This window comes from Canis lupus, chromosome 27, assembly GCF_011100685.1.
Source record: "Canis lupus familiaris isolate Mischka breed German Shepherd chromosome 27, alternate assembly UU_Cfam_GSD_1.0, whole genome shotgun sequence".
Classification (NCBI taxonomy): Eukaryota; Metazoa; Chordata; class Mammalia; order Carnivora; family Canidae; genus Canis; species Canis lupus.
Genome location: NC_049248.1, coordinates 31,809,713 through 31,834,162, shown reverse-complemented (window position 1 = coordinate 31,834,162; position 24,450 = coordinate 31,809,713). Strand labels below are relative to the sequence as shown.

Sequence of the window (24,450 nt, the reverse complement as noted above, 5' to 3'; positions counted from 1 at the left end):
ATGTCACAGTGATGTTAAATACTAAAAGAGAGTGGACTCACTACTTTTTCTTTAGTTTTCCACTATTTCCACTGTTTTGAGGTGTTTTCAAATGGTGTTAAGCCAAGGGACCCAGAAATGCTCACATCTCATCTTGCCCTATATAGCTGCCTCTGCAGGTCATTCTTAAAGAGACAGAATGTACAGATGCCAGGGGAGCATGTGTGACAAGAGGAAAAGTAAAGCACACTTAATTTTGCTTGGCTAATGCCCTGTACTCCAAAATTTTCTGAAAAAATGGAGTTGAAGTGTGAGGTTGAAGCTCAAGATCTGAGCAAGGCCTTTTTCAGTGCATTTTATATAAGTCAGAAGCCTAGCCCAAAGTGTTAGGGTTTCTGAATACCTGAGCACTCTTCTTAATATAGGAACAAGTTTCTCTGAGATGTCTGGACTGTCCTGAGGGGGACATCCCTTCTGCTACCTAGGTAGGAAAATGACTAATTGGAGAGCCACACAGAAGTATGTATGTGACATTTGACCTGTATTCGTTTGCACACAGAGTTCAATTTGTGCCTTGGAATTTGGCCCAATTAGTATTTTCTCCTTTTCATGGATGATAAGGGAGGATGGAGAAAGGAATGAGGATACTATCTTACACTTCAGCTCTACCAAATAATTGAGTTCTATCTTCGTATGATACCCCAAGCATGACTGTGCTAAAGCATCTTAACCCTGTTGGAAGTTACTCTGAAAGACAATCCGTGTTCCACCACAGATATTTATATTTCTGTAACATTAATTAATTAATTAATTAATTAATTAAATAGGGTTCCTTTACAAGAATTCTCTATGCATTCTGGAGAAATCTCAGTAGAAAACATTATATTTTCTCATAGGAGAAAGCAATCCTATAGGACATAGTCCACTGTTTCATTAAATTTTATGCACTGAGAAAAGGAGTTTTGCACCTCAGAAATAATAGAAAAAGAAATAGTAACAATCTGAGTAAAATAGGACTTTGTGCTTTATATCACCTTCCCTGTTTTAAATTTTAATTGAGAATGAGCAGAATTACTAGCCTTTCCCTAGTAATTTTGGGAAATTAAGGAAATGGTTTTGATTTGAATAGTATGAAATGAATGGTATAAATTCAGATTTCATTTGCATCTATGACCTTTAATGCTAAATTTGCAGACATTGTAGGTATTTTATTGCGCTGTTTTGAAAAGTAAGATTTTATCACTCTCCTTGTGTCTCCAGTCTACATCTGAGCCACAAAAATTTTGAATAGTTTTGGAGGTCAGAATTATCTTGGAATTTTTCATGTTTTTTGTTTTGTAATTTTCACGATAAGAGATAGGTACTATATTAATACCATTTTAGAGATAGAGAAATCAAGGCAACAAAGTAAGGTACCTAAGGTCACACAGCTAATAAATGGTGGAGCCAGGACTTGAACTCTAGCACTATACTTCCAACAATTCACTCATGACTAATATACTATATTTCCATAACATAATTTTAAATTCTGGCAGTTAAATAAAAGGCTTCCCTTGGACATTGGTATTATTTGGACATTGGTCTTACTCTATGAGTCTTTGGTAGCTGATAATGTAATTAAGAAGAATGCAAGAACTATTTAGGAAACCTTTTAACATAAGTATGTCATTACATAACATTTTCTATTACCTAGAGACGTGGAGGACACATTTCCAGGTAGCAAGTCTTACGTAACAGAAAGTTAGGTAGAGAGAAATGAATGTTAAAGATTTTGAAAGAATCCTGATAGCTATTTAAAGAGCCAGTGAATTGTAGAAAAGAGCTGTCTTAGATTATGAAAATAAGAGGTAGAGTGAGAATAAGAGCAAGAGAGAGAAAGAAATAAAAAATGGGGGAATTATGAAATGTAGTTACAAGAAGTGAAGGCTAAACTGGAAAAAAGAAGTGAAGGTTTGAGCCATTAGATTGGGGAATTTTTTTTCAATATACAATGATTTATCTTTGAGAATATGAACTTAGATGGAAAGAAAATATTTAGATACTGAGATTTTATAAAGTCTTGTCATTAAATCTTTACCTATTTGGGGAGAAGATTGGTGATGGTACATCCTATGTTGATTTATTTTTGAATTTCACTTCAATATACCATCAGTGACAGCATGTTCAAAAGCAGATCTGGGAAGTTCAAGACTATCTGACAATAAAAGAGGATGAAGATGGGAGGGGAAGGATTGTTAGGGGGAACTTTAAATATTCCTCGGAGATGGATTAAATGATTAGCAGAATAATTGAGGGAATGCATTGTAATTTTATAACTGATTTAATAATTTTTTAATGTTGGGGTACAATGCTTCTTAATCTAGGATATAGGCCCATATTTTAATGTAAGAAATTTCAGTTTTATATAATCTGTGTGCACTAATTAGCCTTTTCAGTGGTAGCATAATCATGTTAGAGAAAGACATATAAAAAGCAAAATTAAAATCATGATTAAATAATTTTTGATAGACGTTTTACTAAATAATATAGTTTATGAAACTGAAAAGGCACACTGATCTCTAATTACAATGATGCATAAATGCCATAAAATCAGATATTAATTCTATAATGCAATAATATTAGTCACTATGTGGATTGTTACACAAGTTGGTATCCAGCTTGTGGTCACATGTGCTTATAATAATATACAGTTATTATACTTTTACATGTATTTTTGTTTATTAGACATGATTTCCCAATGTAGATATTCTTTCCTTAAATCACAGTGAATATGATTTGATGTTCATTATATTTCATGATATGATGTCATTATCAGCAGCTGTTTCCTATTCTTTGTCTTCCTGTCATCTTTAGTACCTGTCATAAATCTTGTACATGTATCAATTTTTAAATTCTCTGTCTAGATTGAGAATTTTTGTTTCCTCTATTTAGAAAAGTTGATTTACTCGGTGGATTCCTCCCACCTTTTTTTTGACAGCTATACCAGCATTGTCTAGTATAAATATAATACAAATCACATATATAATTAAAAGTTTTCTAGTAGCAACATTAAAAACTAAAAATAAACCAATGTAACTGATGTAATAATATATTTCTATATATGCAAAATATTATTTTAATATGGAACCAATATAGAGTTATTAATGAGACATTTTACATTTTTTATACTAAATCTTTGAAACCTGGTGTGTGCACTATGCTTGCAACATACTGCATTCAGGGTAGCTCTATTTCAAATGCCCTATTGCAACATCTCTTTGGCAACTGCTGTACTGGATAGCATCATGTGGAGCTTAATAAATCTATACAAAATATATATCATAAGTAACTTTATCAATTATTTGTTTTAATTTTAAATCCGTTTTGTCTGTATTTCATAGAAATTTAGAGGTGTCCCCTTATAAAGTGGGGAAAAACTGGTCAGATATCTATATTATTTTGTGTATCAATTTTTTTTTATTTTTTTATTTATTCATTAGAAACACAGAAAGAGAGGAGAGAGAGAGAGAGAGAGAGAGAGAGAGAGAGAAGCAGAGACACAGGCAGAGGGAGAAGCAGGCTCCATGCAGAGACTGACATGGGATTCGATCCGGGGTCTCCAGGATCATGCCCTGGGCCGAAGGTGCTAAACCACCGAGCCACCCCAGGCTGCCCTTTTGTATCAATTTGAACATGGTAAACCAATAAAGTAATCTGATCTTTCGATTAGAGAGAATATTTCAGTCAAAAATTTAAGTAAACAATGCTTGACAGTGTTTACTTGCTTACAATCACATTTTGTTTTACTAGCTAGGGCACTTCAGATAATTGAGGTTATAATTACATTCATAGATTAGGAACTTCAGGAAGTGGTGTGATCTTGGGTCAGAAATCTAATGGTATGTTTAACTCAGTTCATCAACTTGAAATTAATTCTGTAACAAACATCTTGTGCATCTGTGAAGCATACAAAAATTTGGCAATGCTGTTGAGCAAGTAACCAGTTGACATTAAAATGGGTATCCTGAGCTAATTTGGAACAGAGGAAATACAGTTATTTGTCTTTTTTTTTTTTTTTAAACACATTGGCAGTGGTCTGAGAGTGCAGAGACATTGCTTGACCTTGGTATGAATAATCAGTGTAAATGTACCAATTTTCAACAAGTTAAACCACTTTACTAAAATCATCTCCATAATTCCCACCATTTCGTCAAGGGATGTGAAGAAAGACTATTTAAACCTCATTTTAACAATTGAAAAGCTGAAGTGCTGAGAAACTGACTTGTCTGGGTTACAAAGCAATCAGTGGTGGTATCTTTGAAAAGCTTCAATTGCTTGAAGTAGCTTCAGCTGACTTTGTAGCTTAATTTAAAATTCAGGGAGCATTAACAGAACAGCTCTGCATTAAAACCATGTGGCTTTAATATGGGTCTGATTGTAAATGGGCCACCGAGTAGATCTCTGTCTCCCGGAAGATGATTTGATGAAAAGGCTGAACTAGTGAACTGCCAATCATAAAATTTGACTGTTGAAGTCGGATGAGAAAGGAGACTAAAAGTTTCATTATTAGCACTTGGCATTTTATCTCATGGAGTCATTTTAAATGGTGACACTTACTACAAGAAAGTGCAATCTTCATTTATCTGTGAAATGCCAGATAAATACCTTTGAAGATATTTGATAAACACACTTGGTGTTTTATTTCTGCAATTATGCATCATCATGGTGTGAAATAACAGTGATTCTTGATCCAGTGCTTCACTCATGAACTTACTTGTAAGTAGTCTAAAACATTTAGAACTCATTTAGGAGGAGCATGTATAAACCTTTAATATTTGTCTTATTTATTTTAAATTTCCTCACTTATTCTAATTAATCTTTCCCTAAAAGAAAGATTTAGCCCTCTTCTTGCTTGCAGTAACCTGAAGGTCCTAAATGTGTATTCAATAGACAAGATTCAGCCTGTTTTCTTGTTCCCGTAACCACCACTTCTTTGAGACTTTTTAAAAAATATTTTATTTATTTATTCATGAAAGACACAGAAAGAGAGGCAGAGACACAGGCAGAGGGAGGAGAAGCAGGCTCCATGCAAGGAGCCTGATGTGGGACTTGATCCCGGGAATCCGGGATCACACCCTGAGCCAAAAGGCAGATGCTCAACCACTGAGCCATCCAGGTGTCCCTTCTTTGAGACTTTTCAAAAATGTTGATAAATGGAATTTCATAATCCACATGTTAATTACTGACATGCTACTTTTACTCCCCACCTCCAACAAATTTAGATAGTTTGTGGATGGGTTTTGTCCTCTCTTGTCCCCTTTCCCTTCAGTATACAATTCTTAACCTTCATTAAAGTCTCATTTAATTATTTATATATATTGATACCTAATGTGGGAATCAAAATTTTATTTTTGTATGTCTCTATGTCTCTATTTATGTTCTAATAGAAACTTCATTAATTAATTCTGGAAGAAACTGTTACTGAGCATTTCTGATGTGCTAAACAGTTTGCCAGGTTAGTGAAAATACACATCTCTAATCTTTACACAAATATATTTTAGTGTTCTTTAATACATTTTGTATATCCTTCCACTTCTGTGTTAATTTTTGCCTGTTGGCTTTCTGTTCAGGCCCAATTTATTATTTTTTTTAAGATTTTATTTATTCATGAAAGACACAGAGAGAGGCAGAGACATAGGCAGGCTTCTCCGGGAGCCAGATGAGGGACTCGATCCTAGGACTCCAGGATCACACCATGGGCTAAAGGCAGATGCTCAACCACTAAGCCACTAGGCGTCCCTGTTCAGGTTCAGTCTAAATGCTATCAATTGTCTGAAAGCTTTCCCTATACCTCTAAACTCATTTAATCCCTCTGTTTTTTGTGTTTGCCGTTTAGGAATGCTTATTACCCTGTCTAGAATATTATGACTTATGCTGAAATTTTGTTTCTGCCTTGTCTATCATCTTAAATTGTAAACTCTCTGAGGTCAAGGACTTTGTTTTGTCTTATTATTTCTTACAATGGAAGTTATAGTATTATAATGTAGTTGAATGTATTAGCTTCTTAGTATGTTATTTCAATATTATGGAAGAGGGTATTTGAAATAACTCTGTTGTCTTTCTGGTGAACACACAGTCCTCCATCAATGTTAGTTATTTATCCTTTCATTTCCACTTTGTACTTGAAATTATGAAATTGTCTTGAATATTGGTGATGATATTTCTATAGTAAAACTTCAGTGAATAATTAATTCATCTGTCATTTTCTCTCTTTTTTACCATTTCCTGACATCTTAGATTTTATATTCACATATCTATGATCTTCTCATCACACAGATTAATTATTTTTTCTGCTTTATTCAATGCTCAAGTACTGATGATTTTCACTGACTAAACAGCACAATTATCAAATTCAAATCAACAAATACACTTTACAGTGTAAATTTTGACTTATGATCACCTTACCATTTTATTTGCCTCTATTAGAAAGTAAAGTCAAATTTGGAATGTAAGTTAATTTCTAGTTTTTATAATATAAGGTAATATTAGAGTCCCTAGGGCTCTTAGACTTAACTCTTTATTTTACAAAGAAGAGACCAAACCTATTTATGTCCTACTTGAATTAATCATTAATTTCATCATTCATCTGCCTTTCCTCTCATAGGTTTTATTCCATCATGAGATTACCAGAGGAGATATTCAAAATGTTTATCCACACACAAAATAGATGAGGGCTTATAATAGAAGTAGGTCCCAGAAACCCTTTTCTTTGCTAGGGTCAGCCTTTCATTGTTGGATTACAGGGTGGCCTGGAAAGCCCTGGGGAATGTCCTTGGAAACTGGGGTAGTAGGAAGCACACAAGAGACTCAAGAGTGAAGAGTATACAATAGGTTTAGAGTAGACTCACCGTGTACACTGGATGAGTAGACATATGTTTTTGTATTTTTACATTTACTTTGACTCTACTGGATTTACACCTCTTGAATATTATCTCCAGGCATTACCATAATCCCAGGTTTGACTCTACTGGATTTAGAACCCTTGAGTATTATCTCCAGGCATTACTATAATCCCAGGTTTACAGACTTGAAAAGATCATAATTATATTGACCCTTCCTTTGCCCTCAGCTACCATATACAGTCAGTTTCCAACTCCAGCATCTCTAAGGAATAAATGAAATCATGCCATTATTGTCACTGGTGTGAATTCATTAGTATAGAATTAACTTTTATAAAGTTAATTAAATATAAATTAATTAAATATAAATATAAATATAAATTATAAAAAATATAAATAATTTTGTACCTCCAGTGCCATCATTGGTGAATTAGGATTAACATTTTGGTATTGTTGGGAAGGAAAAATTTCCTCTACTCTTAAAGATTCTTTTGGCTGGTCTAAGAATTAAATTGACATGAGACAGACTCCTGAGAGAAAATTATTTTATTTTTAAAAGATTTTATTTATTTATTGATGAGAGGCACAGAGAGAGAGAGACAGAGACACAGGCAGAGGGAGAAGCAGCCTCCTCTAGGGAAGCCTGGTGTGGGACTCAGTCCTGGGACCCTGGGACCACACCTTGAGATGAAGACAGATGCTTGACCACTGAGCCACACAGGCGTCCTTCACAAGAGAAAAATAAATGTAACTACATACATGGGGGAGCTCCATAAGACTATGAGATCCATAGGCAGCCAGGCAATTGAGGCTTATATGCCATTCAGAGCTAAGGAGAAGTAAGTGGGTAGAGGTCTGGGACTTCAAAGGGAAAAAGACTAATTCACAGGAATAGGAAAAGAATAAATGTGTGGTAAGACATGTTTGCTGGCCCGACAGAAACCATTGAGACACAGGATGAATTTTAACAAACAGACTTTGCTAAAAGTTCCTCCCTCCCTTTACGATACCTAGTTCGTATTATAATATAATAATCTGTGGTGACAATTCCCTTCCTAGAGCAGGTCCTCTATCTAAATCCTCTTAGGCAATTAGGTGGAAGGTCAGAGGTTCTTCCTGAGAATTCTGTTCCTTGAAAATAATCTGCCTAGAAGCGCATCCGGTGGTAGAACTATGTAGGTTTCTAAGAGGCCAAGCGGAGGCTGTGTCTCTGGCATCATGAACATATTTGATCGGAAGATCAACTTTGATGCACTCTTAAAATTTTCCCACATAACCCCCTCGACACAGCAGCACCTGAAGAAGGTCTATGCCAGTTTTGCCCTCTGTATGTTTGTGGTGGCTGCAGGGGTCTGTGTCCATGTGGTCACTCATTTCCTTCAGGCTGGCTTGTTCTCTGCCTTGGGCTCCCTGGGGTTGATGATTTGCCTAATGGCAACACCTCATAGCCATGAAACTGAGCAAGAAGACTGGGACTTCTTGCTGGATTTGCTTTCCTTACAGGAGTTGGCCTGAGCCCTGCTCTGGAGCTGTGCATTGTCATCAACCCCAGCATTCTTCCCACCACCTTCATGGGCACAGCAGTGATCTTTACCTGCTTCACCCTGATTGCCCTCTATGCCAGGTGCCAGAGCTACCTCTTTCTGGGAGGTGTCTTGATGTCAGCCATGAGTCTGATGCTCTTATCTTCCCTGGGGAACCTTTTCTTTGGATCCATTTGGCTTTCCCAGGCAAACCCGTATGTGGGGCTGGTGGTCATGTGTGGCTTTGTCCTTTTTGGTACTCAACTCATTATTGAAAAGGCTGAAAATGTAGATAAGGATTGTATCTGGCACTGCATTGACGTCTTCTTAGATTTCATTACCCTCTTCAGAAAACTAATGATGATCCTGGCTATGAATGAGAAGGACAAGATGAAAGAGAAGAAGTGAAATTGCCCATCCAGCCTTTTCCCATTTTGACCTCTCCTTCTACCCCTCATTTCTTCTTTGCACACATTGCAGGTGGTGTGTTCTGTGATAATGAAAAGCATCAGGAAAAAAAAAAAAAAAAAAGAAAAGAAAAAAGAAAAAGAAAAGAATCAGCCTAAAATAATCCACATGCTAAAGAGACACATTTTGGGGTGGCAAAAGTTGCTCCCCTGTAGCATAGAAAAAGAACTCAAATTACCTGAAAATGTTACTTTTTAATTTGGTCTGTAGACATGATTTAGTATTAAAATCTGTAACTATCAGAACCCAGTATTCTGCAGTAATTGACGTAGAGATCTGCTAGGAAAGAAAGCTGTTTTTTTTTAAGGCCAACCAAGTTTTAACTTAGAATGAGAATAGGAATAATCATACATTGGATAAAAACCAATCGAGCCTTTTATATGATTTGAAATTATGTATAAGATTTAAATTTACTGAAGAGTTAATCAAAACGCATATTATTGACCAAAACATTTCCAGATTAACAGAAAGAATAAAACACAAAGAGAAAAAAATAAAAAACTATGAAATAATCTCTGGGGGCAGCCCTGGTGGTGCAGCGGTTTAGCGACACCTGCAGCCCGGGGTGTGATCCTGGAGACCCGGGATTGAGTCCCACGTCGGGCTCCCTGCATGGAGCCTGCTTCTCCCTCTGCCTGTGTCTCTGCCTCTCAATTTCTTTCTCTCTCTCTGAATAAATAAATAAATAAATCTTAAAAAAAAAAAAGAAAAGAAATAATCTCTGAATTTGGAAGTTCTTTCCAAACATAATAAGAGATGGAGCAAAGAGGGTCCTTTTTAAAAATAAGCTTTTTAAGTCAATATTAATGTAATATAGAAAAGTACACAAATCATAAATATGCAGCTCAATGAATTTTCACAAATGAAATATACCATGTATATTCAGCACCCACATCAAGAAATGGTTTTACTAGCATTGCAGAATCCTTCTTCTTCCTTCTTCCATTTATTATGGCCCCCCTACCAAGTAACCATTTTCCTGACTTTTTTTTTTAATGCCTTAGTGTTGACTGTTTTTGAACTTTATATAAATGGAATTGCATAGTAGGTACTCTTTTGTGTCTAGCTTTCCTTAACATTAAGTTGTGAGATTTGTTCATTCCAATACTGAGAGACATTTTTTTTTTAAAGATTTTACTTATTTATTCATGAGAGACACAGAGAGAGGGACAGAGATACAGGCAGAGGGAGAAGCAGGCTCCATACAGGGAGCCCGACGTGGGACTCAATCCCAAGTCTCCAGGATCAGGCCCTGGGCTGAAGGCGGCACCAAACTGCTGAACCACCTGGGCTGCCCCTGAGAGACATTTTTTCAGTTATTATTAGTATTAGTGCTTCATGAACATATTTGTGTATACCCCTGGATTATACATGGTGAAAATCAAACCAGTAGAATATATACCTAGAAAAGCATCATATGGTGTAGTGTGAATGAAGTGGCAAAAGTTAAACTGGCTCACAGATTGCCCATTTATTCCAAGTTTCCAATTAATTTTTATAGAAACCACATTTTAATTTTTTTCTCATTCATTGAACTAATATATGTTACACTCTTGTCTTACTAGTTGCAGAGACAAAAACATCCAAATCATATGCATATTCAATCTGTATTTTCCATATGTAGGATTCTAGATCCTATTTCAACATTGAGCAATAAGAAAAAGGAAACTTAATTGCACTTATTCTCCAAAAAAATTAAGGTACCGCTTTCTTTACTGCTAATGGTTTTGATTCAAGTTCCTATTAACATCTTCATAGGTCCTTAGTTTCTGTCCCTAAAATTAAAACATCTCTGTTTCTAGTATATGCAAAACATTCAAGAATAATTCCTTATAAAGATGCTGTTTGCTAAAGAACAGTCTCCTAAAGAAAGGAAGCAGTTTTAAATACCATTTTGAGAGCTGTATGCTTCTGTAGATAAGATATTTAGTAATTCAACTCTGAAGCAACACAACATTATTTGTTTTTGTCATTTTTATTATCATCTCATGCCATCCTTCAGACTATTTCACTGTTTGTAATTTTAGTCTGAAAAAAAAAACAGCTTATGTATATTATAACATACATGAGAAATGTGTATTTTCAAGAGAAATAATAGGAAGGTTTACCTCTTTCCTCATTCATGGTAATTATTTTTAACCACTAAGTTACTGGATAAAATGTTGCCTTTATTAACATATTTGTGACTACAGGTAGTTTTATCAATTGTATCCCAAAAGGTTTTCGATTCATGTTCAAAAGAGTTTTCCCTTTGCTTATGTTGAAGAATATTTTGTATGCCTCTAGAATGATTTTAAATGTCACCTCCATTCTATGAAATAGAAAAAACCTTGATCTTTTCCTGTAATCAAGACTAAAATGTATTTTTCACTTATTGCCAGAAACACTATGGGCCATTTACAGCAGTGGTTCTCAGCTCGAGTGTCCTGAGAAACACTTGGGGGCCCTTTTCTTACTGTGATACTTCCCTAGATACTGCTTCAATAGGCTTGGGATACAGTCTAAATATGAATTGCTTGAAAAAACTCCCTAGTTCATCCTAATACAGATTTAGGTTGAGAACCATTGTAAGATAACTCACTGTATAATGGAAAATAAAAAATCTTAGTTGATGAAACCATTAATTTTTTTTCTGATATTAGGAACTGAAGATCAATACAATTAAACTGAACCAATGTTTTTTTGAGCATCTATTAAGTGCAGATCTTTATGCTAGTTATTGCAAGGTAATTAAAAAATGATTGATAATCCAGGTCATGGATTGAAGAACTGTACAGTACTTACAGAGTGTACGTATAGTCCCAGGAGCAAAATAGTAGCAAGAGCATGTTTCTTGAGAAGGGTATAATGTGTTGTTAAATTTCCAAAAAAGGTAAGTTCATATTCAAGTGGAAGTATCCAGATGTCCTTATGACAAAGTATGATAAGTGATTCATCTGAAAGGAGAGGGAATTTTAAAAGCAGTGATTTTGTGAACCCAGAAAATGAAGAGTTTTGTTTTGGGCTTTTGGTTGAGAGTAAGTAATAATGTATTAGAAGGAATTAATGGAAAATACAGATGTACAAAGGCAGGTCAAGACCATATGATGGAAGGCCTCTGATAGACAAGAGTATGTAGTGAATTCCCTCAGAACTGTGGAGTCATGAAGAGATTTTGTTTCTGTATCATGAACGAAGGACAGTCTAGCATGATCAGAGCTAGGGGAAAATATCTGTAGGATGACTTGGATTCAGGGAGAGACGTAAATGCAAAAACTTGTTAGGAGGTCAGGGAAGTTGTTGAGTTAGTAATGAGACCTCTATTAGGTTGTAGTAAAGGCAATAAAAAAATAATAAAACCCTTGTCATGAGAAACAACTAAATTACATTTTTAATATGCACAGAGCTTTGCAGTTTACAAAATACTTTCACACAGTTTCTCATTTGATCCTCACAAGAATCCTGTAGGCATTAATTACTTATTATCTTCTTGATCTTGCTGATAAGTGAATTGGGGTTAAGTTTCTTGCTCCAGATTGTCTGCATGGTTTGAGAGCTTTTCAGTGCCTTACACAAAATGAGGCTAGATACTAGGGCCAGTGGTAAGGAATGGAATCTATGTTTTTAACAGCTGGATAATCACAGTTGGGTACTGAAGTAAAACACAATTCTCAGATTCTGAATGTAGTTGACAATGAAAAATGTGTGTCATTAAGAGAAATAGGGAAATCGGGGATTGCTAACTCATCAGTTTGTGGGGAAAGAGGTGAATATTATGGGTCTGGTTTTGGACTTGGTGAATCTAAACTTTTAGTAGGTTTTTCCTTAAAGTTTTTGTTCAGATTCCAGTTGGTGAACATATAGTGTAATATTAGTCAAGTGTACAATATTGTGATTCAGACTTCCATATACCACTTGGTGCTCATCACAAAATGTGCATTCCTTCATCCCCCTTGCCTATTTAACCCATCCTACCCACTCACCTCCCTTTTTTTTTTTTAATTTTATTTATTTATTCATTCATGAGAGACACAGGCACACACACACACACACACACACACACACAGAGAGAGAGAGGCAGAAACACAGGCAGAGGGAGAGGCAGGCTCCATGCAGGGAGCCTGACGTGGGACTTGATCCCGGGTCTCCAGGATCAGGCCCTGGGCCGAAGGCAGGGGCTAAACCACTGAGCCACCTGGGCTACCCCACTCACCTCCCTTCTTAACATCAGTTTGTTCTCTATAGTTAAAAGTCTGTTTCTTGGTTTACCTTTCTCTCTTTGTTTTCACCTTTGCTCATTTGTTTTGTTTCTTAAATTCGCAGATGAATGAAATCATATGGTATTTGTTTTTCTCTGACTGACTTATTTCATTTCACATTATATTCTCTAGTTCTATCCATATCATTGCAAACAGCAAGATTTGCTTCTTTTTATGGCTGAGTAATATTCTATTGTATATATACACCACATTTTCCTTATCCATTCATTAGTTGATGATACTTGGGCTGTTTCCATAATTTGGCTATTATAGATAATGCTGCTATAAACACCTGGTGCCTTTATCCTTTTGAATTGGTATTTTTATATTCTTTGGGTGAATACCTGCTACCACAATTGCTGGGTCATAGGTAGTCCTATTCTTATCTTTTTGAGGAAACTCCATACTGTTTTCCAAAGTGGCTATACCCGTTTGCATTCCCAGCAAAGGCACAAGAGGGTTCCCTTTCTACATATCCTCAGCAATACCTGTTGTTTCTTATGTTGTTGATTTTAGCTATTCTGACAGATGTGAGGTGATATCTCATTGTGGTTTTGATTTGCATTTCCCTGATGATTGATATTGAGCATCATTTCATGTGTCTCTTGGCCATCTGTATGTCTTCTCTGGAGAAAAATCTATTCATGTTGTCTGCTCATTTTTTAATTAGATTATTCATTTTTTGGGTATTGAGTTTTATAAATTCCTTATATATTTTGGATACTAACACTTTATCAGATGTGTCATTTGGAAATATCTTCTCCCATTCCATAGATTGTCTTTTGCTTTTTTTTTTTTTTTTTTTTTGTCTTTTGCTTTTGTTGATTGTTTCCTTCGCTGTGTAGAAGCTTTTTATTCTGATGAAGCTTTTGGTTAGTTTTGATGAGAAACTTCCAAATGTAAACCTAGTGGATGGTCTCAATCAGACAATATTAGAACTCATGATGACCTCATGTTAGAGGAACGAACAATATTAGAACTCATGATGACCTCATGTTAGAGGAACGAAAACATTTCAGATCACATCACCCTAAGTTTGTTGTGCTTTCTTCTACAAAACACAGCTCTCTCACTCTTTCTAACAGATATAGATGTTTTCAAGACCTGGATAGGTTTTACCTTCCTTCTCTTTATCTCCCCCAGGATTACTTTTGTGCTTCGCTGAATTTCTTTTCTTTCACCTCTAATTCCTCTTTTTAAAGTTATATATCACAGTGGAGCATGTGTATCAGGCTATTAGAAATATGAAGTTCAGGAATTAGATGCTGGAGTGTAAATCAAAGGCATAGATTGAGAATCTTCTACTGAAAAGATCATTTGACACAAAAATGTATATGTGATCACTCACTGAGAGTTTTGGGGGAAAATTCTACATACAAGTCTTCCAGTTAAATGAAACTTCTAGATGTGAGTGATGAAGACTTTCTGGTAGTAAAGATGCTGATCACTTATGCAAAAGAATGTTTAGATATGCAATCATCACCCATTATTTTCTCTGATTCTAAATACCAAGACAATTTGAGATTTTTGTGTTACCTATGTGCTATATAGCTGTATAGTGTTTGTTAATCACCCAAGAGTATTCCAAACACACGTAAAACTAAGCTAGTGACAACTAAGTCCTGGGAAAAGCAGTTTATTAAAATTTAGCAAGTGAGAAGTTAACTATAGACGTGAATTTGCCAAATACCTTTACTTTGTAACAATTTTAATATTTCATTGAAATTGGTCAGAAAGAGAGCGAAAATGAATAAGAAAGAGACAATGTGGTGGGTGTGCAGTCTTTTTGTTATATAAATTGCATTTTGGAAAGCTTGGGAATCCAATTTCAAGATCATTCCTTATAAGAGCTTTAAATTTAATTAGATGTCCCAAGCAATTTTACATATTTCCTCTCAATTCTCAAAAAATAAAGCCCAATAGGAAATATTATTATTGTTCTTTTCCAGACATGAAAATTAAGATTCAAAATGTGGAAATGATTTGTCCATTTTACATGACTCTTAAGTAGTAATTGGTTTTCAAACCAAACTACTGCTTATTCCTCTAATTATCTTTCTAAACACTGTCTTTATTAACCATTATCTTTGATTCTTAGTATAGGAAAAATGGAACATGGTATTCAGAATTCCACATCTTTTCTTTGAAACATAAGTTCTTACCTTTAGCATTTGAGATGACTATTGTAGACATAACCTGAGAGAATTGAAATAAGACAAAAATATATTATAGCCATTTATTCAAATCACGTTTAGAAAGGAAAATTTTATAGCTGCTGATCTGGAGAAAAATTAAGACAAATAGAATATTATCACTACCAATAACAATTTAGGTTTGGTAAATATTGGTATATATTTAAGTGCTTGGTGTTATTTACTTATTTTTCAAACATTTTTGACTAAATTACTGACTGGTCTGGGTAAAAGCTGAGTTCCCTAAATGATACAGATGATATTTTATGTTCAAAAGTTTGCTTTGCTGTTCCCCATCAAGCATTTCTATTCTAATTTTGATATTTAAGCTCTAATGTTCAGCTATGACATTCTTAGTTCCAGCTTCCTTGGGAACAAGTTTTGGTACTCATAATTTCTAACTTGTGTCTGTACATATAAGTTGAAAAGGAAAAACAAAATCTTAATAATAGTTTTATATGAAATAAATAATCATATTTTGAATTGTCTAAACAATTGCCTTGATTGTCCACTTCATTAGAAATAGAAGAAGACTTTCTTTTGTGTGTACATTTCATAGTACTTGGAGTAATTTTTGCATTGTAGTTTAAACCAGGTAATATAGTTTATTACAACTTAAGTTACTAAAAATCAGTAACATTTTAATATTAAGCTGATCTCATCTAAAATTTACATTTTTGGCATTGCACTGAATTTGACACCATCAAAGAATATCTGAGAATAAACCATTCTTTTTCATTTTTCTAAGCTGTTCTATGTGCATATTTAAACAAATTAAATATAATTATTTGGCATTGAGGTTCAGTTAAAGGAAGTACTGAGTAACTCTTTTAAATAAGGTCCTTAAAAATAACTAGATAAATTTTTGGTATCACAATTTCTCCTATGATTAGTATTTCTTATATAAAGTACCTAATGATGTCAAAATCTGTGGTTTTGGATTGGGTTGATTATATACATATAGTTGTAATACATATGCTATGTATTCATTTCATTTGTATATACCAAGCTATGGGGTATTACAAAGTTATTGGCAACTTTTTTCAGAAACCAAATCTTCTAAATATCCAGATTGATATATACAGGAAAACATATGAAAGTATATGAATATTCATAGATTATGCTACTTTAGTTGTTTGGTTTACTAGCACTATTCTATAATTATAACTCTAGAATAGAGATAAGAACTTATTAACACATTTTTGGCCTCAATTTGTGATTTTGTACATAGGTAAACCTACAAACAAGAGAAAAACTTATGATGTATCATTTTCCTATGATTTATGCTTAAAGTGAATTAACAATTGGAAGGTTTATTTAGATTTATAGAAAAATAACCTTACATTTAAATCTTCACATTGCCTGTCTAAAGACGTTGTTATCTACATAGTTCTTTAGTGTAATTTTTCCTAAAAGTATAGAATAAAATAATATGTGGAAAAAGTCAATTGTACATGTACTTTAGATTACATGTTAATACATTTGTATATATTAGAGAATAGTGAACAAGCCAATAGGTTGTATGTATTATAAACAAATTTTAACCTCTAAAATTAATTTTAACATATATGGAGATTGGAGCTGCATTTATGGCCATTTTCGAAGATAGTATTTTTCTTCCAAGAATCCAAAACAAGTTTGTGGTGTTCTGTTCAGAACAACTTCAGTTAATCAACTCAGCTTTTTTGGGGAAGTGAATAAGAAAATGTATTTATAGTTTTGAGAGGTGAAAAAAATTTTGCTAGAAAGCCTAATGATTTACCCAAAGTCAGTAGATTCCAAAGGTAAAACTTACAGGCAGACATATTTATTGTGTTGCATAGATATTTCTTTCTTTTCTACTAGAAAATTCAGTTTTCTGAATTTTCAAACTAGTTATGTTGTATGTATTTTAAGGACAAGATTTCTACTATTCTTATTTTTGAAAAGGAAGAGCTAAGAGCTTCTACACATAAGTATTATCCCATCTAAGCAACCCAAACACCAATTCACTAAGTATTTTTAATTCTTTGATTAATCCCTTAGATTTGTATCTCTTGGGAACTCAGTGTTTCTGAAATTCTGCTTGATAGTCTCCTGGAATCTCGTTTGGTTAAAAAATATATTAATTTATTCAAGGTACTAATACCTTTTCTTAAAATAACTTTTATGAGGTGGGTTATTCTATTTCCATATTTTAATATTTTGAAGATAATCATATTGTTAAGACCATTATCATAAAAGTAACATGCCTCAAAAACACATAAAGAATTATAAAAGCCTCTCAAAATACCTAAAAAGTTTTTTCCTCCATAAATAATATAAGAAAATAATTTTCATTTCAAGAGTATAAAGGGTAATAATATAGGAATTCAAAGAAAAATTTTAAATCATGAATGGTAATACATAGTTATCACTTTTGTATTAATATAAAAATAAGCACACAGTCTTCAGTGGTGAAATTCTTTCAAATCTGAGAGATTTGAGCTGCCAAATGAGATTGAAGTCCGGGTTTACAGTTAATTCTATCAGTTCTAAATGTGAAATTTCACCAAAATGGGTGATTAATGTTAAAAATTTATAACGTTTTTTACTAACAATGCTTGATCTACGTGGCATAAAATAATTTTTTTAATTACTTGGTTTTATTTGAGATAATTTAGTCAATTTGGTGGGACTTGCTTTTGGACTTGAATGATCCCAATTGTCTGTACATGTTAATTAAAAATTACAATGGCAATGTTTTACATAACTTTGTACTGGATACACACTTGTTTTTCCTAGTAAGTATATTAAATCTAAAACCTTGAGACTGACAGAAGAAAGCTCTCTATTTGAACTATAGGTTTGAAAGAATTTCAGTAGCAAATGTAGTTTAATTTCCTCCTACTTGTGGCTCACTCTTAGCAATTGATCAGTGTTGCCCTTTTGGTGTCCCTCAGTCTGTCAGGAGGATAAAGGACAGTATGGAGACTGGTGGCCAGGGAGAGTATGTAAAGTAGTAGCCAGCTTTACAAGCAAGGTTGGCAAGAGAGCTAGAACATTTATGATGTCTGTTGGCAACTCTGGCATAACTGTGGGAAGTGGTGCCCCAACACCCATTGTGGACAGGATCTGCCAGAGGCAAAGAAGGGATTGTTTGCCAATGAAAAGACCGTAACTTTGGGTAGCAGTGCATAGTAGTGTACAGCTTGCAAACTTTTACTGCTTTGGACTGAGAGGTTTTTTTTTTGTGTGTGTGTGTATGAAAGAGACAGACAGTGGTATGTGTGTGGGAGAGAGACAGACAGACAAGCAGACAGGCAGTGGTGTGTGTATGTGTGTGTATAACTCTTATCATAATTTTTTCCTTGTGCCTTTTATTAAAAAATGAACTTGGTAGAGAAGTGATAGAATCACTGTGTTCCAGTCTTCATCATTGTGAAAAAGCAAGACAAGATGATATTATTACCTCTTAAAAATATACAATGGTAGTCAAGGCTTACAGAGATTAGACAAAGCTAGCAATGTAATATGAAATCTACAAAGATAATCAGATAGATTTATCTATGAACTGTGGCAACTTTGAGTGAAAATGTAAAATATAAACAAGTACTAACCTCTCTTCAGTGGCTAACCCAGAAATATATAAATGAATAATTTATAAATGCATCTGATGCATAGCTAAAATAAAAATTTTTAGAACTTTGAATTTAATTTATCTCCTTATAACAGCATATATATTTTAGAATTCTTGAATGAAGGTATCTGTTATTAATATGCTGGAAGAGAGGTAATTACTTTGAGTTGTATTTATGTAACTACAGACCAATGACATCAAAAGAATGAAAAAGTACAAGAATAGAGATTTAATATCTCATTTTTTAAAACTTTGATCTTTTGAAAAAAATTTAAAAAATAAAAAAGTGTAAAACTGATCTTTTGGCCTTTATTTTATGCTAATCCTGCTTCTGATATGTTGTTGTTTTGCTTAGTATAATAATGCTAATTATTATTATTCTCATTAGTCTGAAAAAATAACACTTATGGCTGATAGTTTAAATTTCAGAAACATGTTAGTGTATCACACAGACCTACCTTTCTAGAGATTAATATTCAAGGTAAAAACTAGAATTCAGTCACTTTGAAATTAGAGAGGAAAAAGTATGTGACATGGATGACATTAAATATTTAAAAGTTCATGAAATTGGAGGATATTTTAACCTCAGACATTATCTCTGTTAACTTTTTTAAAAAATATTTTATGTATTAGAGAGTGAGAGAGCACTAGCAGGGAGATGGGTAGGGGGAGAAGGAGGAGCAGGCTCTCCACTGAACAGGGAGCCAGACTTGGGGCTAGATCCCAGGACCCCAAAATCACAACCTGAGCCCAAGGCAGGTACCCCTCTCAGTTAACGTTTTAATTAATATAATCCTAGAAAAATATTCAAAGGTCCTGGCTAGCTAAAGAAACTTCATCCTACCTTTCAATGGATTAAATTGCATTTGTGAAACTGTTGCTAGATAAGTGATTTTATATTAAATAATTTTTGGCTATTTACAATTCAGTTCCTCTTTAGGCAAATTTTAATTTGAATGAGAAATTTTTGCTTGATGATATTTTGGTGCATTAAGCTTGTTAGAGAAAATGGAAAATAATTAAAGGTAATTATGTAAAAAAGTTAGACTTTATGTGTAGTTAAAATTGACATTATATCTAATACATACACATGGAATTTAAATAATGTAACATTTATATGCATACTTTAAAAATATGTCTATACGTTGTATTAAAAAAATTGGAGTACTCATGTAGGCATATAGTTTGGGCGTAAATATGGTAAATCATTATATAAAACATTTTCTTTATAATATTATATATCATATTCTGTACCAATATAAACCACATTAAAAATATTGTCTTTGTCTTGGGGCACCTAAGTGGCTCAGTCAGTTAAGCGTCTGACTTTGGCTCAGGTCATGTTCCCAGGGTCCTGGGATTGAGGCCCTTTAGGGACTCCCTGATCAGCAGGGAGTCTCCTTCTTCCTCTCCATCTGCCCTTCCCTACTGTTCATGCCCTCTCTCCCTCTCAAATAAATAAATAAAATCTTTTTAAAAAAAGGTATTGTCTTTGACTTAGAAAGTGTTGTTTGTCTCAAGTCTTTGTATAGATGTAATAAATAAATGGAAATAAAATTAATAAATGAAATCTTAAATAACAAAATACATATTAAAATATGTGTGATTATGTAGACATTATATGTTACTATATGATATTTTATATATATTTATACCCCAAATGACAATAGGACTTATGTTATACATATATATTATTTATATCTTTTAAAATTTCTATCTGTATTAGAAATGGATCAAGGAGCAGGTGTGGCTAAGACATAAAATTAGCCAATTTTCCTTCTGAATTATTAATATTGAGAGTGATTGTACTTGCTTTCCTCTTGAAGGTCCAGAAATATTATAATCTATGGAGGGAGCAAAAATAATGCAAATCTCTTGAAATTATTTAAAATTATAACAAAGCTAAATGATCATTTCTGCAATGAATACATTCAGATAAATCTTGTATATAATAATTTCTATTGGTAAAAACAAACTAGTACTTTCCAAAGAAAAAGTACTTTTGTAAAGCTTTGTTTATAATCTGTGCTTACTAGCACAATTATTAAGAATCATAATAGTTCTGCAAATTTACATACAGAGAAGCTTATAATGTAGGAATACTTAAAGGTCATATTTCTAGATTTTCCAAAGTAAACTAAATTCTCCATCAGGATTAGAGGGGAAAAGAAAGATGAATCTGTTGAGATTTTGAAATAGAACTACTTCCTATTATATTAAATCAGTGGAGGCTAAGGGGCATCTGGGTGACTTAGTTGCTTAAGCTTCTGACATCAGGTCTGGTCATGATCTCAGGGTCCTGGGATTGAGCCCTGTGTTGGGCTCCCTGCTCAGAGGGAGGTCTGCTTTTCCCTCTCCCTCTGCTCCTCCCCTTGCTCATGCTCATTTTCTCTCTCAAATAAGTAAATAAATAAATAAATAAATAAGTAATCAGTGGAAGGTAGTATTTTCTTGTTTAAAAAAAAACAAAAACATTTTTAGATGCTGAAAAGTCTTGTCAAAGTCAAAGGCTTTGAGTAGAATAAAAGCAAAGAAAATTGGCAAAATCAGAGACAGCTGATGCATACTTATCTGGACTCATAAAGATGACTTTTTGTGTTGATCATGGGAAATCACAAATCCTCTGGCATATTTTACTTGTTTTGGAGTTAGTAGTTTAGTTTTAATCAGCTCTAAAAAACATTGCTGCCCTTCTACAAATACAGGTTTAAACAGTAAGAATGTTTGCAACCTATGAGTTGAATTAGGGTCACCATAACTGCACTTCATTTAAAAGTGTTTCTCATTGCTGTGACTGTTTAACCTCTAGTTATTTTAAAAAATATTGCTATGCTTGGTAAGCCTGGCCCAGATTAGTCAGGTTAGAGGAACACAGGAAATCAGTATGTTGCAGTACAAATGGAGGAATCAGTACTATTTGGCACTGTTGTTTCAAGAAGGGAGCCTAATGTGGGACTAGATCCCAGGACCCAAGGATCACCGAGTCGAAGGCAGATGCTTTGCCACTTAGCCACCCAGGCATCATGGCAGCTTTTGAGCTGAAATCTTTTCAACATTCTAAAGAAATTGTCTTTTATATGCAGTTTGCTTAAAAATCCTTATTTGAGAGATCCTTTAGCACACACCTGGAACATGGCACACTGGGGATAAATCCAAAGGAGAGGAATGGCACTTGAATGGTAAAAGCCACAGATGTGTGTGTAACTCCAAAATAACACAACATATATCAATTCATAAGCCTATTACATCCACAACTTATTTTGGTAAAACTTTCTTAAAATTATATGTTATATATATATATATATATGTATGTGTGTGTGTGTGTATATATATATCTAGAATTGTAGTCTTAATAGTTGGAAAAATGTAGTTTAGGAGTGTCTTTTCCAAGGAGTTAAACACCTTTCACAGAAAGAATCAAATGAATTCTCAGTTTATTTTCAAAACAGTAAGTAGGCATTGCCTCCAATTCTTTTTTTTTTTTTTTTTTTAAAGATTTTATTTATTTATTCATGAGAATGCACAGAGAGGAGAGAGAGAGGCAGAGACGCAGGCAGAGGGAGAAGCAGGCTCCATGCACCAGGAGCCCGATGTGGGACTTGATCCGGGGTCTCCAGGATCGCGCCCTGGGCCAAAGGCAGGCGCCAAACCGCTGCGCCACCCAAGGATCCCTGCCTCCAATTCTTAAGGGAAGACATAAAAATTCTAAAGTTGACTGACTTACTCTAGACCACATGGTGATAAAGGACTGAAATGGGTTCAGTACATACTTATCATTTGTATATATTATATGAAAAACAAGTTTAATGACCGTCAAGAATGTAAGAATCATCTGTTCTTCCCAAGGCAGGGTGGCCTTCAGGAAGATCATCAGAGATGCCAGCAAAAGGCAAGATTGCCTGCCTCCCTTTCCTATGCCCTAGGTGTGATTGTGTGGGTGTACTTCTGTGGGGGAAAGAACAGTTGTTTGCATTACTCTCGGAGTTGTTTTAAGGAAGTGGAGAGGATAACAGTGGTTAATGTGAATGGCACTTATGCCATTCTTTTAGGCTGAATAAAATTTGAGGCAAATTTGTTAAAATTACTGTTAAAATTTCCAGCTTTCTGGAAATTTTACCGTGCACACAGTGCCCATTGTGTACGGCCACGAGGTAGACGCCAAAAACACGGAGATGAGTCTATCATCTTTCTTACCTTCAACTATGTTGAAGGCTGAGAAGGGGAACCAAGTAAACAACAGGTATAATACAATATAGGATTTGTGATGGTCGAGAGATAGTGGCTTTCTTTAAGAGCAAAGAGGGAACAACATGAAGCAGGAAAGGCTTCCTGGAGGACATAATAGCTAGGCTATAAGAGAGAGGTGATGGTGGTAAAGAAGGTTCCAGAAATGGGGGGAGGTAGAATAGACACATTTGGTTTTTTTTTGTTTGTTTGTTTTTCTTCCTCATGAGAGACACAGAAAGAGGCAGAGACACAGGCAGAGGGAGAAGCAGCCTCCCTGCAGGGAATCCTGATGCACAACTTGATCCCAGGACCCCAGAATCACAACCTGAGCCAAAGGCAGACATTCAACCACTGAGCCACCCAGGCGTCCCCAACACATTTTTAAGTAAGGACCGTCCTACAGTTTTCAAATATAAATGTGAATATACATAATATGTTTTTCCACTATTCATAGAGCATAGAAATGATTGTAATATACAGATTTTTATTTGACAATTTAATCACTTTGCTCAAACAAGGCTTTTAGAGCCAGACTACTAGCTTTAAATATCTTTTTAATTTTTTCCCTCAGATTCTAAGTAGCATATATCCGTTATAAAAAAAAATATGTAGAACAAATTAGAGATGTAAACAGACACAAATCAGATAAACAGCCCTGGAGTAGACTTTATTTTGTAAATGCAGTCAGAGAGACATAACATAGAATAATTATTTTAGTTGCAATTAAATTAACAGGAAATAGCAAAGCAGTGTTATTGAATCACAAGGAAATTGTTGGTTGTGATTTATTATGAAAGTCTTTCCATCCTATCTCTCTGTATAGTGATAATTGTTTCAATATTACAGTATTGAAAATCAGGAACAGACAAAAATATTAAAACAAATTAAATTTTCCTTCTTTTAACCTTGGTAAAATCTAGGAATAGGTGATGATAGGGGGGAAGATAATTATAAGTCAGTGAAAATTACATATAATACTTTCTTTTAAGTATTTCTCTGTGGTTTACTAAACAGTTTTTGAAGCAGGACAAGTTACAAAGAAATCTATCAAAATTTCCATGTATTCCAAGAGATCTATGACAAAATTGATCTGGGAATCAATCCACTTATCCACCCAAATTCTTCAGATTGATTCTGGAGACAAAGCACCTTGTTTTTAGGATTGACAGATTTACTGCCACTTCCTCTTACCTGCCTTATGTTGATGACCTTTTGACAAAACCTCATTTCTTGATCATCTGTTTCTCTGGCTCTGAATAGATACAATGATGTATTTTCTTTATCTCACAGAAATGTTGTCTTGGAGGCTGAAATGCAATTTATGACTCATTACATTTCCTCCTCTAC

At 34.2% G+C, this 24,450-nt stretch overlaps 2 protein-coding genes across 4 annotated transcripts in view; both read left to right on the top strand.

Moving 5' to 3' along the window:
* CPNE8 (copine 8) overlaps window positions 1-24,450 on the top strand; it is a 321,061-nt gene that overhangs the window by 128,042 nt on the left and 168,569 nt on the right. The gene's annotated exons all lie outside the window — the stretch shown is intronic.
* On the top strand, window positions 8,071-8,937 carry LOC102153358 (bax inhibitor 1-like). The gene is given in 2 exon segments (XM_038577252.1): window positions 8,071-8,319; window positions 8,322-8,937. Coding segments are annotated over 2 exon segments (711 nt in total). The 5' UTR covers window positions 8,071-8,075; the 3' UTR covers window positions 8,789-8,937.